The sequence below is a fragment of the Alexandromys fortis genome, unplaced genomic scaffold (assembly GCF_014885135.2).
Source record: "Alexandromys fortis isolate MF-2015 unplaced genomic scaffold, M_Fortis_MF-2015_v1.1 scaffold_348, whole genome shotgun sequence".
Taxonomy (NCBI): Eukaryota; Metazoa; Chordata; class Mammalia; order Rodentia; family Cricetidae; genus Alexandromys; species Alexandromys fortis.
This window is the reverse complement of record NW_026068223.1, coordinates 455,014-470,640: the sequence shown is the minus strand read 5'-3', so window position 1 is coordinate 470,640 and position 15,627 is coordinate 455,014. Positions and strand designations below refer to the sequence as shown.

The window sequence follows — 15,627 nt, the reverse complement described above, 5'->3', positions numbered from 1 at the left end:
TTACAATTTTTTTTTTTTTTTTTTTTTCTTGGATGGGTGGGGTGATTTAGATGACCTGAGGGAAAACCAAACAAAGCCAGCAAACAAACCAAACGTGCTCTGGTGGCTGGAGAGGTGACTCTGCTGTCCAAGTGCTCACTGCTCTTCCAGAGAACCCAAGTTTGGTTGCTACGACTCACACCAGGCAGGCGACAACTGCTTTCTAGCTCCAGCTCTAGAGCGTCCAGAACTCCACTGACACTGCAAACACTGGACTCAGTGCAAACCCTACTGAAAAGCGTGCATAGCTCCCTCAATAAAAAAATCTTTTTTTAAACAGGTTTTTTTTTTCTGTGTAGAGCGTAGACCAGACTATCCTTGAACTCAGAGATCCACCTGCCACCATATCTGACAAAAATCTTTTAAAAAAGATTTATTTATGTATTGAGTGCTCTATTTGCATGTATACCTTTATGCCAGAAAAGGGCATCAGATCCCACTATAGATGGTTGTGAGCCACAATGTGGTTGCTAGGAATTGCCAGCGCTCTTAGCAGTTGAGCCATCTCTCCAGCCCCCAATAAAATCTTAAACTGTCATAGTCTCAGCACACAGGAGGCCATGTAGTCCCAGGTCAGTTTAAAAAACAAAACTGAACACAATACAGGGCTACTTTCAAATGTTTTTTCCCTGAGTTCTAAATTTTATTCTTATTATAGTCATGTTATGATATACTATGACAAAGTCTATCATTTTCAAATCTTTGTTAAGTACTGACCCTTTTAAGAAAGGTGAATCACTTTACCCATAAAGCAATTCCCCTGCTGGACTTAGGTAGCAAATATGGGGTCCCATTTCATCTGCCCTCTCACACCACACTCCCAAATCTCCTTTCCACTGTCAATGTCTGGTGTAGACAAGAGACTTTGTACAGTGCCTTCAGCACTAACTACAGTCACCATAAGGTTCTCTGAAAGTCATCCTTAGAAATTAACCATGAGGGCTGGAGAGGGCTCAGTGGTTAAGAGCACTGCCTGCTCTTCCAAAGGTCCAATTCCCAGTACCAGCATGAGATCTGGTGCCCTCTTCTGGCTGCAGGAATACATGCAGACAGAACACTATACAAAAACTAATGATGACAGTTACTAAGCAATCTTTGCTGTTTTTCAGAGAAATTTGCTGATGAAATTTAAATAAGCATCTAGCTTGTTTTGTAGATTTTGTTTGTGAGTAAGTCAGTGGTCAACCTTGGGCTTGTGCCTCAGACATTGCTTGTCCTGGTTTTGGAGACAGGGTCCCTCACTAACCTGTAACACCCATTATGAGGCTAGAAAGCAGCTTCTGCCTATTGTCACCTCTGACTTTAACAGGGACACTAAGCATCCAGCTTGGGCTCTGCTCTCCTCTGTGTATGGTGATTTCTTTGGCACTGAACACATCATGTCACCACTCTTGCCCCAGTTACGCTTCTTTACAAACAGCCATGTCCAAATCTTAAATCTCTGCTAAGGTTTAAGCTTAACAAATTCATTTCCCGAATTTGTCAACACCGTATTATCAAAAAACAAACAAAAAACCCTTACAAATAACCAGAAACAAAAGAAACTCTGTCTCCAAGTCATACCCCAACTTCTATCATGTTCTATTAGCAATAGAACCAAGAACAAGGAAGGAATGACTCTGCAAACTGAACTTACTGTCTCCAAAGCTATCGTCGCCCCTTCTAGGTGGGTAGTCATCAAAGCTGTCTGCGGCAGGACGGGCCCTCCAGTCCGTGTCTGTTTTGTCAGAATCCCGATTTCTGTCTCGACCAAAAGAGCGATCATCCCGGTCTGCAGAGAAAAACAAGTTAGCTAACTTCTCACGTAGCCTCATACCACATCTCACTGACTTCTACTCTCTACTGTGCTGGCCCAAGTCTTGCAGTTGCCCTAAGTAACTGATGGATTCTTTCTTCAAATGTTTTCATTAATGTAATATTTACTCTATTTCACAGTATAGCTTAAGCTGTTATATAGCAAATCTAATTATTTAATTTAAGGTCCAATTAGGCTAGTGCTTTGAGATCTTTTTAAAATATATAATTTATATTTTTTTTATGTTCATTGGTATTTTGCCTGCGTGTATGTCTGTGTAAGGGGGTCAGAAGCCCTGGAACTGGACTTATAGGCAGGTGTGAGCTGCCATGGGGGTGCTGGAAATCAAACCCGGGTCATCTGGAAGAACAACCAGAGCTCTTAACCCCTGAGCCATCTCTCCACTCTCAGAGCTTTGAAATCTAAACCTAGTAACAGTTTGAGTTGGGAATTCTTTGAAGTAGAGATACATAAATTAGATCATCAGTAATAATAGTTCCTTCATCGTGGCAAATCTCCTTTAACACTGCCTAAAGTCCCCAAGGAGCAAAACTGGGTGAGAACCGTTACTATAGGACTCACTACTTCCCTGGGCTACCTGGTAAACCCGGAATATTCTACCAGTTTCCTCACCTTTATCCTGTGCTTGATCAGCAACATCCACTCGAATTCTCCGGTTACCTAGAGACTGAGAACACAGGACCCTGTTAAATGACCCTGTTGACTTAAAAAACAAACAAACAAACAAAAAAAAACCCCCGAAAACTGAAATAAATTCAAAAGAACAGAGTTGGCTTTAAATGACTACAAAGCCCATCATCTCTCTGCTTCTCAAGCCTGACCCATACAATGGAGTTCACTCTAGCAGTTTGTTGGGCACTGAAAGCAGCTCTCAATCAGCTAACTGCTTACAATTACAGCCCGCAGGAGGCAGAGGCAGGAGCTACTCTAGGTCCCAGCCTATAGTGTATAGAAAGAGACACCCAGGGCTGGAGAACTGGCTCAGAGGTTAAGAGCATTGCTTGCTCTTCCAAAGGTCCTGAGTTCAATTCCCAGCAAACCACATGGTGGCTCACAACCATCTGTAATGAGGTCTGGTGCCCTCTTCCGGCCTGCAGGCATACACACAGAAAGAATATTGTACACATAATAAATAAATATTTAAAAAAAAAAAGAAACACCCAGTTTTTTTCTTGGGGGGGAGGGGAGTTGTGAGAGAAAGACAACTAAAATGCAGCCAATTGGAAGGCGGGTGGTGACACACACTTTTAATCCCAGCACTTGGGAGGCAGAGGCAGATCTGTGAGTTTGAGGCCAGCCTGGTCTACAGAGTCAGTTCGAGGACAGACAAGAGTGGCCAGAGTGGTTACAGAGAGACCTTGTCTCAGGAAACAAACAAACAAACAAACACCCACCCACCAAACAAAAAGATACAACTAATCTAGCATGATTAGTACCGAAGGAATTTCACCCACACAGCAGCCAAACAGCCAAGACCACTGTCTACAACCTTATTTTCTTTCACTCAATTTTATTTTCCCATACCCTGACTTCCCTTTCTAAATCACCCTTTAATACTGGTCAAAGGTGAGATTAACAGGTATGAAGCAGTGTGTCTGGCTGTCCCGAGAAACTTTTCCCACTATCTGATACAGACCACGGCGTCCAATCACTATCCAGGAAAGTATTTCTAAGAGCTGTTTATTACAACCCTACCAAATGGTAGGTCAGACTATGGAATGTGGCATAGGAAATGGGTTCTCAAGTAATTAGGGGTTTCTGGGGTTAAACACCCCAAAACCTGAAAAACAAAAACCCCACTGAGTGTTGGTGACACACGCCTTTAATCCTAGCACTTCCAGGACAGCTACAACAGTTACACAGAGAGGCTCTGCCTTGAAAAACAAAACTCCTATTAAACTGACTTTTCTATCTGTGTTTATTAAGGCATTTTGGCTTGACAAAATAAAACTCTAGAGCTGAGACAAAGTAATGCATAGGTTTATTAGAAACCTGGTACACAGCTGGGTGGCAGCGCACGCCTTTAATCCCAGCACTCGGGAGGCAGAGGCAGGTGGATCTCTGTGAGTTCGAGGCCAGATTGATCGTCTACAAGAGCTAGTTCCCTGCACGACAGGTCCCAAAGCTACAGAGAAACCCTGTCTCAAAACAAAAGAACCTGGTACATGACCCTTTCTTCCCTAAAATTCCATCAAGTCTCCCCCTAATTAACGGAAATTTCTGTTGTCCAATTAACATGAAGTCACTCGGTTTGGTTGATAAGCAAAGCACACACCCTGCACCCCCGCCCTTACTGTTTTACTGTTTCTTTACCTCTTCATTGAGACTCAGAGCACTGAGCAGGGAATCCAGGTCCTCAAATTCAGCATAGCCAAAGCCTTTTAACCTGTCTGGATTGCTGGGTTCACGTGGTAAGCGTACAGCACTGATCTGAGAGGATAAAGGAATAAGTAAGAGGGGAAAACAACAACCAACCATAGTACATCTGTAACTAATTTCTTTGAAGGACATACAAGAAGAACCTGAAAGTCGCGGGAAAAACTGGTATAAAAGGATAGAAGACAAACTATTATATCTTTCAAATCATATTAACTTAATCCCTAAAACAATTAATTAGCTTACTATCCTCGCCATCTCAGAGTCTAACATTGTTAAGACACTCACATTTAGTCCTCTAAAGAACTCCTTAATGGAGTCTTCTGTCACATCATAGGGCAGGTTTCCTAGGAAAGCAGTGTAGGGTGGTGATTTGGGAAGACGGCTCCGGTCGATATTGGGTTCCCGAGCAGCCCGTGGAGCAGTGGGAAGGATGGAACGGTCAATTGGAGGTGCCCTATACACATCGTCATCGTTACTATGCCAAGTTGTTGACACTAGGATAGAAGAACAGACAAAAGGAATTAGGAAGCTGGGCATGGTAGAGCACCTGGGAGGCTGAACAGTAGGACTGACAAGAGTTCAAGGCCGCCTGGGTTCCTGAAGGAGACAGTCTCCAACAACCCTGACCCAGGCAGGCAGAGGGGCAGAGACTAGCTCCGACCAGCCTGGCATTCCAGTCGGCTATATAAAGAGATCTTGTCTCAACAAACACCACCCATACAAGATTAAAACAAAAATTAAGAGGAATACTCCCTTAAAACTAGTGTCACAGAACCTAAAATTCATGCTTACACCAGCCCAAGCCATTAATGCAAAAGACAAAAAAAAAGGGTATGCTTCAGCAACATAAAAAGTCAAAGAAAATGCTTCTAAGGTGTTACATCAAGAGTGAACAGAGTGGGGCTGGAGAGATGGCTCAGCAGTGAAGAGCAATTGTTCTCGCATGTCTCAGGTTTAATTCCCAACACCCATATATGGCGGTCTACAACCATCTGTAAGCCCAGTTCTGGGGGATCCAACAGGTACAAAGTAACGACCACTTATGTCTTTTTTTGTTTGTTTTTGAGACAGGGTTTCTCTGTAGCTTTGGAGCCTATCCTAGAGGTACCTCTTGTAGACCAGGCTGGCCTCAAACTCACAGAGATCCGCCTGCCTCTGCCTCCCTGGGATTAAAGGCATGCGCAGCCACCACTGCCCGGTCCTTATGTCTGTTTTTATGTACACCAAGATGACTGGCTGATAGTTCTTCCATTCCTACTATTGGGCTGGACCCTGTATTTTCTGCCCTCCCCCTCCCCCTTTGTTTTTTGGAAACACAGTGTTGTGTAGCCTAGACTTGAGGTCCCCCTGTCTCCACCCTCCCACTGTAGGGATTACAGGTATGTACCACCTCACCAGGCTTTCTTTAGGGTTTATCATCCCCTCAAACCCAAACAAACAATACCAACTATCCTAGTCCTGGTCCCTGAATTTGTATTTAGTTCCAACATTTAGAGAAGGTATAAATTGTATGAAATTTCCTATATTTATTTTAAACATGGGTCACACAAAGTAATCAGTTTGTAGTAGTTTTAAGAGAAAAGGAAGAAACAAAGAAAGGAAGTTAAACTGATGATGTCCTATTATAAAAAAGTCCTGAGGTGGTGGTGCATACCTGTAATTCTAGTACAGGGAGGGTGGGCTGGAGAGATGGCTCACTGGTTAAGAGCACTGACTGCTCTTCCAGGGGACCCAGGTTCAATTCCCAGCACCCACACGGCAGCTCATTAACTATTTGTAACTCCAGGATCCAACACCCTCACACAGACAAAACACTATAAAAAACAAAACAAACAAACAACCCCTTTCAGTACCCGGGGAGCAGATCTCTGAAAGCTTGAGGTTAGTCTTGTCTATATAGCAAGTTCCAGGCCAGACAGGGCTACATAGAGACCTTGTCTAAACATATATAACAAGAGAAATACACATACCCCAACAAAACAAAGCCAGGCATGGCAGTGCAAGCCTTTAATCCCAACACTCCAGAGGCAGATGGATCTCTATGGATTTTAGGTCAGTCAAGGCTGAATAGTGAGATGAAAAGAACTCCCCACACCAATCAATCAATTAAAACACCACAAACACCAAACTAGCTTCAGGTTCCTTTTAGATTTAAGATTTTCTCCTCTTAAATTATGCTGTGATATAATCTGTTAAATTGTGTACTCAGGAGCTGCTGGCACCAAGCTGAAGTGGAAACAGACTGAGGGGAAGAAATACAGAACAGCTTTGTCAGAGCAGGCAGTAACAGACAAGCCCTGGGATTAAAGCTGTGCACCACCACACCTAGCTACCTTTTTTTTCTTTTTTTTTTTTTTTGCTCCAGGTTTTCTCTGTGTAGCCCTGGCTGTCCTTTCTGTCTCCTAAGTGCTGGGATTAAAGATATATACTACAACCACCTGGGCAGCTACAGAGTTTTAGTGCAGCAGCCAGTAGCTGTTCTGGAAGTTCACTTCAGTTTGAGAGCCAAACCAGAGAGTAAATGTGACACCCCAAAACAAACAATTTCAGGCTCTACAAAGAAAGAACCTTTCCAATCATAAGTGAGGCAAATTATGAAATGATTGCGAAACAGTGAAAATTTAAGCATGATGGTTCTAAGGACAATTGACAAAGGCACATTACCATCGCCTTCCAGGTCGTCTGTTTCATCAGCCCAGCTGACTGGTTTGGGGACATAGGTGCTTCCTCCACCAGTACCCCCATCCTCAGCTAGAAAGTCTGTTAGGGAGATGGTCTTCCCCTTCTTATTCTTCTTTTTTGCTGAAAAGAAAGACAGATTATATTCAGTGACACTCAAATATTTAGATCCCCCCACCCCCAAGACAGAATTTTTCTATGTAGCTTTGGCTGTCTTGGAACTTGCTCCAACTTAGCCTGCCTCCCAAGTGTACCACAAGTATTTAGACTTTTATCCTGAACCATTAAAGACATTCTAAAGAAATCAACAAAGACGGCCAGATGACTGAATTATGATATTCACAAAGAATATTATGCAGATATTAATGTAGACCAAGTACAACATAATAGTGATGGTTTGGAAGAAATGAACCCCAAAGGGAGTAGCACTATTAGGAAGTTTGGCCTTGTTGAAGTGTCTCACTGTGACGGGCAAGCTTTTCTCAAGCTTCACTCAGGTGTGATTGGTAGTCATGCCACCAAGATGTAGCAGTCCCAGTTCTAGCACATTTGCCTGCATACCGCCATGCTGCCTGTCATGATCCTAACAGGCTGAGCCTCTGAAACTTTTAAGTAAGCAAGCCACCCTCAATTAAATGCTTTCTTTACAAGAGCTTGCCAAGGTCATGCTGTCTCTCCACAGCTATAATAAACCATAACTAAAACCGTCAAGGAAGTTAAGTGTAATAGCTATGTGGGAGGCTGAAGAGGAGGACAGTGCGCAAGACAGCAAAGGTGAAGGGAAAGGTAAATGTAGCATGAAGTCCTGGCTTCAGTCCTTAGCACTATATAAACTGGATGTGGCAGGATACACTTGAAATGCTAGACTCAGCTGGTAGAGGCAGGAAGATCAAGAAGTTAAAAGCTATCTTCAGATACATGGTAAGTCTGAAGCTAGCCTGGAATATATGAGACTCTGTCCCACAAAACTAATATAACAAAGAGAGAGAAAATGCTTATGTATATACATATATTTAGGTACAGAAAGAGAAAGAGTAAGTTGAAAAAATAATACCCCCAGGAAATAAGGTTGTTTTCTACGGTGTGTTTTCCACTTGCCCAGGGCCTCACTTACAAGAAAGGCAAAGGCTTACTTACTACTGAGCCCCATTTCAAATTTTTAGCTGGGCAATGGTGGCAGAACCAACAAAAGGATCTGAGTTTGAGGCCAACCTGGTTGACAGAGAAACTTTGTTTAAAAACAAAAAACAAAACCACCCGCCCTGCAAAAAACTGGGGAAATTTTTAGTAATTTTAATTTAGAAACTACTTAAATAAACTTGCTACGCAAACCATGATAACCATGAGTTCAGAGATCCATCACCTGCTCCTGCCTCACCATGCCTGCAATAAAGTACTTTCTAAAAAAAACAAAACAGACTGGAGAGATGGTTCAGTCACTGAAAGTATTTGCTGCCCTTCCAGAAGACCTCAATTTAGTTCCTAGCACCCATAGTTACCATAACCACCCATAACTCCAGGGAGTCTAGCACCTTCTACATTCCTCAGAAACACACAAACATGCAAGCAAAATAGTTATATAGACAAAACAAATCTAAACATTGAACAAACATGCTAGTACATTCTCGGCTCCTTAAATACACAGATAAAAGACAAAGCTCCCACCCCATATATAACATACTACATATGGCACTTTGTGTATATTGTTTACCTGCTAAATAAACTATGAAGGAAAACACATAAAATCTATCTAGAGAGAAGGGCAGTAAATCTCGGGTGTTTTCCTAGCACACGCAGGGCTCTTCCCACACCACCAAATACGGGGTCACATCTTCTATGGCAGGTTAGTATAGCCATGGTAAATTTTCTGCTTCCTCAGTGGTATTTGAAAGCATTTGATTAGTTAAGAGACTTATAATACCCCAACTCTCTGTACCCTTAAGAACCTAAGAAGCAGCTGGGCACTTGGGAGGCAGAGGCAGGCGAATCTCCATGAGTTCGAAGCCAGCCTGGTCTACAAGAGCAAGTTCCAGATCAGGCTCCAAAGCCACACAGAGACCCTGTCCTGGAAATCCAAAAACAAAAACTTAAACCGTGATACAACAGTTAACTCAGAAAAGGACCAAGAAACTAGCAAAGTCACCACCATGCCAAACCAAATCAACAACAAAACACCACATGGCTGGGTTGGCACTGGCCTGTAATCTTAGCATGGAGGCTGACGCAGGATGATTACAAGTTTGAGGCCAGCCTTGGTAAAAAGTGACTGTTCCCCCTCTCCGAAAGTTAAGCAACTTTGCTGTATCAACGTTGTTGAAACAGGCTCTCACTATGCAGCCTCTAGAGCTCCCTATATAGAGCTCTACCTACATCTCCCAAGTGCGGGAACAAAGGGAGGTGCCACCATGCCTAGGGGCTTCATGGTTTTTAGCAACCATGAATTCTTCCTCCACCTTCCAATTTTCAACTCAAGAGGAATAATCTAACTTGAAACACCAATACTTAATAGAAAGCTGCTTTCTCAAATTCAACAGTCAAAAAATAAAGGTGTCCTGCTAGCTATGAAAGCCAGACAGCATTATGGACATAGTTAACAACAACCTCAAGTATTATGGGTTGAATGCTCAAACCAAATGAACATGCCACAAAAACAGAGAAGATGGCTATAAATCAGCAGTTTAAAGCACTAATGTGACCCTAAAACTGACAGTTTATCAGCCGTACCACATGATTCTTTCAGTTCCTTCTGTTCCTCTGAATTAGTATTGACTGTACCAAAACTCAAATTCTAAGGACAGAGTGTCAAGCTCTGGCCACTGAATTAAGCTACAGTTGGGAACTTTTCTGTTTGAAAAGAGTTAAGCAGAAGGTTCTAAAGCACTCACACTGCTCCCTCCAATTCACATGAAGACACCTTTAAGTTTGCCACCCATTCAATGAGACAAGAAGATTCATGCAGTCCTGGTTGGTCACTAACTGTACCAGGTAGCCAAGGATGAACCTAAACCTCTAGTTTTCTTGCCCCAACCTCCTCTTCCCTTAGTGTTGTGATCAAAGGCATGCAACACAACACCAGGCTGATATAGTGCTGAGGACCGAACACAGGGGCTTTGTGCATGCTAGGCCAGAGCTAACAAACAATAAGATCACCTGAATGTGATACAAGAACTTTAATTTACTTCATGTATTACAGATATTTATTTTGTCCGACTTTACTGCTCCATAAGCATGCCCGATGCCTGCTGAAGCTAGTAGAGCGCCTCGGGTCCCCTGCAAGGTATTAAGTACTCTTAGCCCCGCCATCTCTCTAAGCCGCAGTATTTTAGTCCTGGTTTTATACTTTTTAATTAAAAAGAAAGTACCTGGAGTTAGAATGATTCTTGACAGAGCCTAATTTGGCTACTAATATTATTAGCTATCTGTTCATTATCCTATTTCAGTGACTCAGAGAAAACAGTGGTGGTCAAGCCAAGACTATCAAGTTCAACAGAATAGTAATTAAGGTATCTCCCTCCTTTCCCACTGTTTTGTATACATTATCTTATACCAAAATACAGCATAATTTGGAATTAATCTACCCTCTGAAATGATCTGGCTTAAATCAACTTGTTTCAATTACTAAAACTAAGCCCAATCCAACCAGATTATACAACTAAAGCTCTTTTTACCTATCTGTTAAGTTAAACTTAAATCACCTCCCAAATTAGTTTTAAAGCATATAAGACTATATTAGAGACCATATATTGGGGGAGGAAGCTAGTGGTTCCCGCCAACCTGGAATTTAAGATTCTCCTGGTTTTCCGGGTGTAAGATAGGTGTGCACCACACCCTGCTGCATCTTGCTTTATTATGCAGTACCGTGAATTGAATCTAGGGCTTTACCTGTACTAGGTAAGTAAGCACTCTACTGCTGATTTATAGTGCCTGCTGTGGTCCAGCAAGATTGTCACAAAAAGATACAACAGAAGAATAAACTTAAGGAGCTAAATAAATAGCTCAGAGGCTAAGAGTCCTTGGCTGCCCTTCTGGGGAACCCTGGTTTTATTCCCAGCACCCAGAAAGAAGCTAACACCCTCTAACTCAGTTCCAAGGCAATTGATGCCTCCTGGCGTCTCTAGGAACTGCAGGTACATGGCAGATCAACACAGAAAAACACCCATACACACAAAATAAATCTTGACTTAATCCTAGCACTCTGGAGGCAGAGGCAATCAGATCTCAAGGTCAGCTTGGAGAGTTCCAGGACCTCAAGTTTTACACAGAGATTCCTGTCTTAAACAAACACCAAACCAACCCAAAATAAACAAAAACCACTCAATCTTGAAATGGGGGGGGGGTTCAGCTTAATTCTTAAATCAGGATCTTTCCCAACTTTTCCTCTCCCCTTAACACCCTCCCTACCCTTTTGAAGCAGTATCTCACTGTGTAGCTCTGGCTGCCTCTGACTCCTGAGCACTGAGATAATAGCATTTGCTATTGAGTAGTTCGAACTTTCTATTGGTTTTCTGGATTGTGCTAGGAAGTCAAGCACATGGCTTCATGCATGTCAGATAAGCACGAACCACTGAGCTCCATCTGTAGTCTGAGAAACACTGCTCAAGTGACATTTTCACCTCAATAAATACAAGGCCCAGGAGAGGAGCAGGCAGGGAAGGCTGAAGGCCAGCCTGGGCCAGAGAGACTCCACTTGGCTGTGTGTGTGTAAAAAGTAAATCAAAACTTAGGGAGGATCAGGCAGTATGAGCAACAGAAGGAGTCTCATAGCTGACCCCCCCCCCCAAGTGTAAGCAACTAGCTTATTTGCTTATGGCAACCGTACTTCTGCATCTTTTGTCTCTGGGGTGGGGTAGGAGAGACAGAGACTCACTACGTAGTCCTTGGCTGGCCTGAAACTCATGAAAATCTGCCTGTCAAGTGCTAGATTTAAAGGCAAGCCTTAAAACACAAACAGTTCCCCTGTGATCTACATCTCAAGATTATACACATACACACACATTTTTTCAACTGAAACACTTTTCCTTCTATTGACAATACTTTGTAGAATTTGACTCCATACAGTTTTAGTCTTGGTCATCTAAATCTAAGTATCCTTTTACAGAATGGGATATAAAAAAGGTAATTGTATACATGAAACTACAGCCTTTGATCAGCACTTTGTGAAAACAACCATTAACAGGATCCTCTCACTACAAACCCAAAGAAATGCCGTTCACACACTACCTATAACTTTAGTGTAACCAATTATCAAATCATAATATCAAAACATTCTGAGTCCTATTGCCAAATGGTCTGCAAATAAACTGTACATTTATAAATGAAAACGCTCAGACTAGGCAAAGAGTAGATCACTTTATTAACTCAAATAGCCACAACAGAAACTCGAGGCAGGATCTTACTGCATTCATTCTAGTCTGGAACTCATGGCAGTTTCAACTTCCTGAGTGCTGGATGACAGAGGTAAGCCACCATATTGTGCTAAAACCTTGTAGTATTCTTAAAGACATTATCTAACTTGGATCCTCATTTGTCAGTTCAGACACTAAGATGCTGAAGGGGTCACACGGGAACTGGTATTGCCTCAGAAAATTTTGGTCTTACTAAATAGTGATTAAGTTGTATCTGGTATTTTCACAGAGAACCCAGACCCATTTCCAACTTTGGGTACACTAGCTACTAAAAGCCGGTGTAACCTGAGAAATGTGGTCAACTCCAAAGGCCAAGCAAGAGGTAAACTAGTGCTGAGACAACAAATCGAGCTATATTGCCTGAGCTGAATCTAAAGAGGGAGCCTTCTGGGAGGGTAACAAATGTGGGCGAAGAAGGGGCGGAGACATTACTAAGCCAACTTTTAAAAAGAGTGTGAGTTGCACAAGAGTGAAACCAAAGACAGAGCTCACTGGATGTCTCTTTATTTTTTGACTGTTGTTTGATAGCACACAAGTCAGAGGACAACTTGGAGGATCTGCTCTCACAACCACCATGTGGATTCTGGGAACTAAACTCAGTCCAGCTATGATGCCATCCACCACTAGGACTTCATAAAAGGGAAAACCACCCAGTCTCTCAGTTAAGATACTAAAGTGATAAGGGAGCAAATCGAGGCCACTGAGATTTTTCACCAACTAAAACAGTTTTCCAAGTTTTAGATGTTTCTCAACATCAACTCGCACTTGGCGTGACTATTTACTACTTCCCATCTTAATGAGCACAAGAACCTGGAGTCTCCAGATTTGGCCCTGCTGTTACCAAGAGCGCATTTTCTTCAGCTGTGAGAAACCACCAATTCTCTCTTTACATCTCACAGGCTTTTTCTGTTAAGTGCTATACTAACAAAAGCTGTTATGTTCAGGGATGGGGCTGTAGCCTAAAGGGGTGGTGGTGCACGCCTTTAACCCCAGCACTCAGGCAGAGGCAGGCGGCTGTGAGTTTAAGCTCACCCTGCTGTACGAAGCCAGGACAACCAGGACTATACAGTGAAACCTTATCTCCAAAACCAAAATTTAACAGGGGGGGAGGGGGCAGGGGAAGTGCTTGCTTACCACGTCCAAAGGTTCAATGTTCTACAATATTAGTGGGGGAAATAAAATTCTTATGCCCAAATGCATCTAAATTTGGCGACCTCTTCCCAAAGACAATCATAACCCTAGATCGCTTGTAAAAATATAAAAGATGTGTTTTCTAATAAAGAAACTGAGTGTTTCCGGGTATGGGGTCGAACAGGTTTAATTCCAGCATTTGGAAGACAGAGGCAGGAGGACCTGAGTTGGAGGCTAGCCTAGTCTATGAGGTGGGTAAGGATAGTCAAGGATACCAAGAGAAACCTCAGTCCAGGAAAAAAAAAAAAAGGTATGGAGTTTTGAGTGTTGCCTTTACTCCCAACACCCCGGGGGCAGTGGATCTCTGTGACCCCGTCACAGAATAAATAGAAGCAGCAATCCAAAAAGTATTTTTTTTTTACAGACTAGAGGATCATGTTAGAGAAAATAAGCTATTCCCCAAACTCAGAACCAAAGCTAGGTGTTTAAAGTCACACTGGCACTCTTACAGGGCTATCGCAAACACAAAACACCCTACCAAAAAAACAACACTTGCAATGCAGTGATATACACACCCCATTCTAAAAAAGAAAACCACAGAACCTCTAGCTATTATTTTAATAGCACCTTCTGGAAGTTTCCCAATTATCCAGGTAAATGACAAAAGTTGAATCTTGACACTAAAACTACCAAACAAATCAAAATGCAAGTTGTGTAACACAACGACCTGACCTTGTTCCCCACCCGTCTGGCATATAGTCGGCATTCAGTAAAAACTGTTGAGTTACAGCTGGGAAGAAAATCGCATAGGAGCTGGGTGTCCATCCTAGAGCTCCTCCCTAACACGTGGGCGCACACTAGGTTCCCTACCCTCAAGCACAGCAGCACCATCTGCAAGCCTAACGTGCGTTCTCTTGCAGTACAGAGGCCGGGTCACACTCCAGACCCGACTAAAGCACAAAGTACAAGGTCATAAACGAGCAAACCTAGATGCAAAGCTTCCCATCTGGACTCGAGTGCACGCTTCCGAGGCGCGCCTTCTTCACCTCGCCTGGGCTCCCAGGCCGCGCACGCGCAGCGCGGCCTCCCTCCGCCCCTCCACTGACTCGCGCTGGCGTTCTAACTGCTCCCCCTCCCGCCCCCACTAGGGTCCGCAACGGCCTCGCGCCTTGGAGACCCGGTCTCATGTGCTCCGGTCCGCGCGCCAACCGCCTCCTTCCTTCCTCCGCGCCTTGGCGCGGGCGCAGCGCTCCACGTCTGAGGGCCTCGCGCCGGCCACACATCTCTCTGCGCTTCCTCCTCCAATGGAAGCCAAAGCCCACCATTACTGCCTACTCCAACCTCGCGCAACGGGGCGAAAAGGGTGTGAGGTGGGGGGAGGGAAAGCCTTCCCCTCCCCCTAAACATCCCGAGGCAGTAACCTACGGCGGCTATGCCGCCAGCCTGCTACAGCGCTCGGGCCCGAAAGGAGCCGGTGCCTCCTGTCCCCCAACTCCAGCAAGGAGTGGATCAAGCCAGGAGGCGGTTTTGGAGCCTGGTCCTTGGCCACGCTCGGCCGCTCACTCACCTGAGGCCGCCATGTTGGGAGAGGGAGAGAGAACGCAAAGGACCCGGATGAGGCAATCACGTGATTATAGCGGGTGCGACGGGCTTGGAGACGCGAAACCAGGAGGGGGCGGGGAACTGAGGACGGAGGCAGAAGGCGGGGCGCCGCCGCGCTAGGTTCGTAAAGCAGCGCGAGGAGGTGGCGCGGCGTCCGACCGGAAGACCTGCGCGACATGTGGCCGGAGGGGTGGAGTCTGAACTGTCGCGAAATCCCACGCTTTACGTTGGGCCCGGCGCGGCCGTCGGGTCGGGTTTGCGCCCCGGGGCGGGGTCTTCCGACGCACAGACTTCTGGGTGTTGTGTCGGCGCGAAGGGCGGGGCCCCTCTGCTGATTCCTTGGAACCGAGTGGGATTGGAATCTAGAATAGGTGTGCCACAATTGATTTTTTTTCAAAGGGAAGATTCTGAGTTTCTTTTGAAGTCACTTTTTGTAAAGGCAAAGAAAATCCAACGTTCTGTAAAGTAGTTCAATTAAACATGCTTAGACGGGAAAGGAAGGAAACATTTGAACATGGACTTTAGTCTCATTTAATCTTTCAATTTACTGACAAGGTCCAGTGCCGAGTACTAGCC

At 44.1% G+C, this 15,627-nt stretch overlaps 1 protein-coding gene across 3 annotated transcripts in view; it reads right to left on the bottom strand.

Annotated features, from left to right (window-relative positions):
• Eif4b (eukaryotic translation initiation factor 4B) overlaps positions 1-15,168 on the bottom strand; it is a 26,178-nt gene extending 11,010 nt beyond the window's left edge. The window contains exons 1-6 of one of the 3 annotated variants that reach the window (XM_050130625.1): positions 15,017-15,168; positions 6,899-7,036; positions 4,520-4,728; positions 4,169-4,285; positions 2,468-2,522; positions 1,676-1,810 (exon numbers count right to left, since the gene is read on the bottom strand). In XM_050130625.1, coding sequence (XP_049986582.1) covers positions 1,676-1,810; positions 2,468-2,522; positions 4,169-4,285; positions 4,520-4,728; positions 6,899-7,036; positions 15,017-15,029 — 667 coding nt within the window. In that variant the 5' untranslated portion in view covers positions 15,030-15,168. Of the gene's footprint in view, positions 1-1,675; positions 1,811-2,467; positions 2,523-4,168; positions 4,286-4,519; positions 4,729-6,898; positions 7,037-8,050; positions 8,079-15,016 lie in introns of those variants that run through there. The other 2 variants (XM_050130628.1, XM_050130626.1) reach the window with 2 other exon arrangements.
• Between the last annotated feature and the right edge of the window lie 459 nt (positions 15,169-15,627).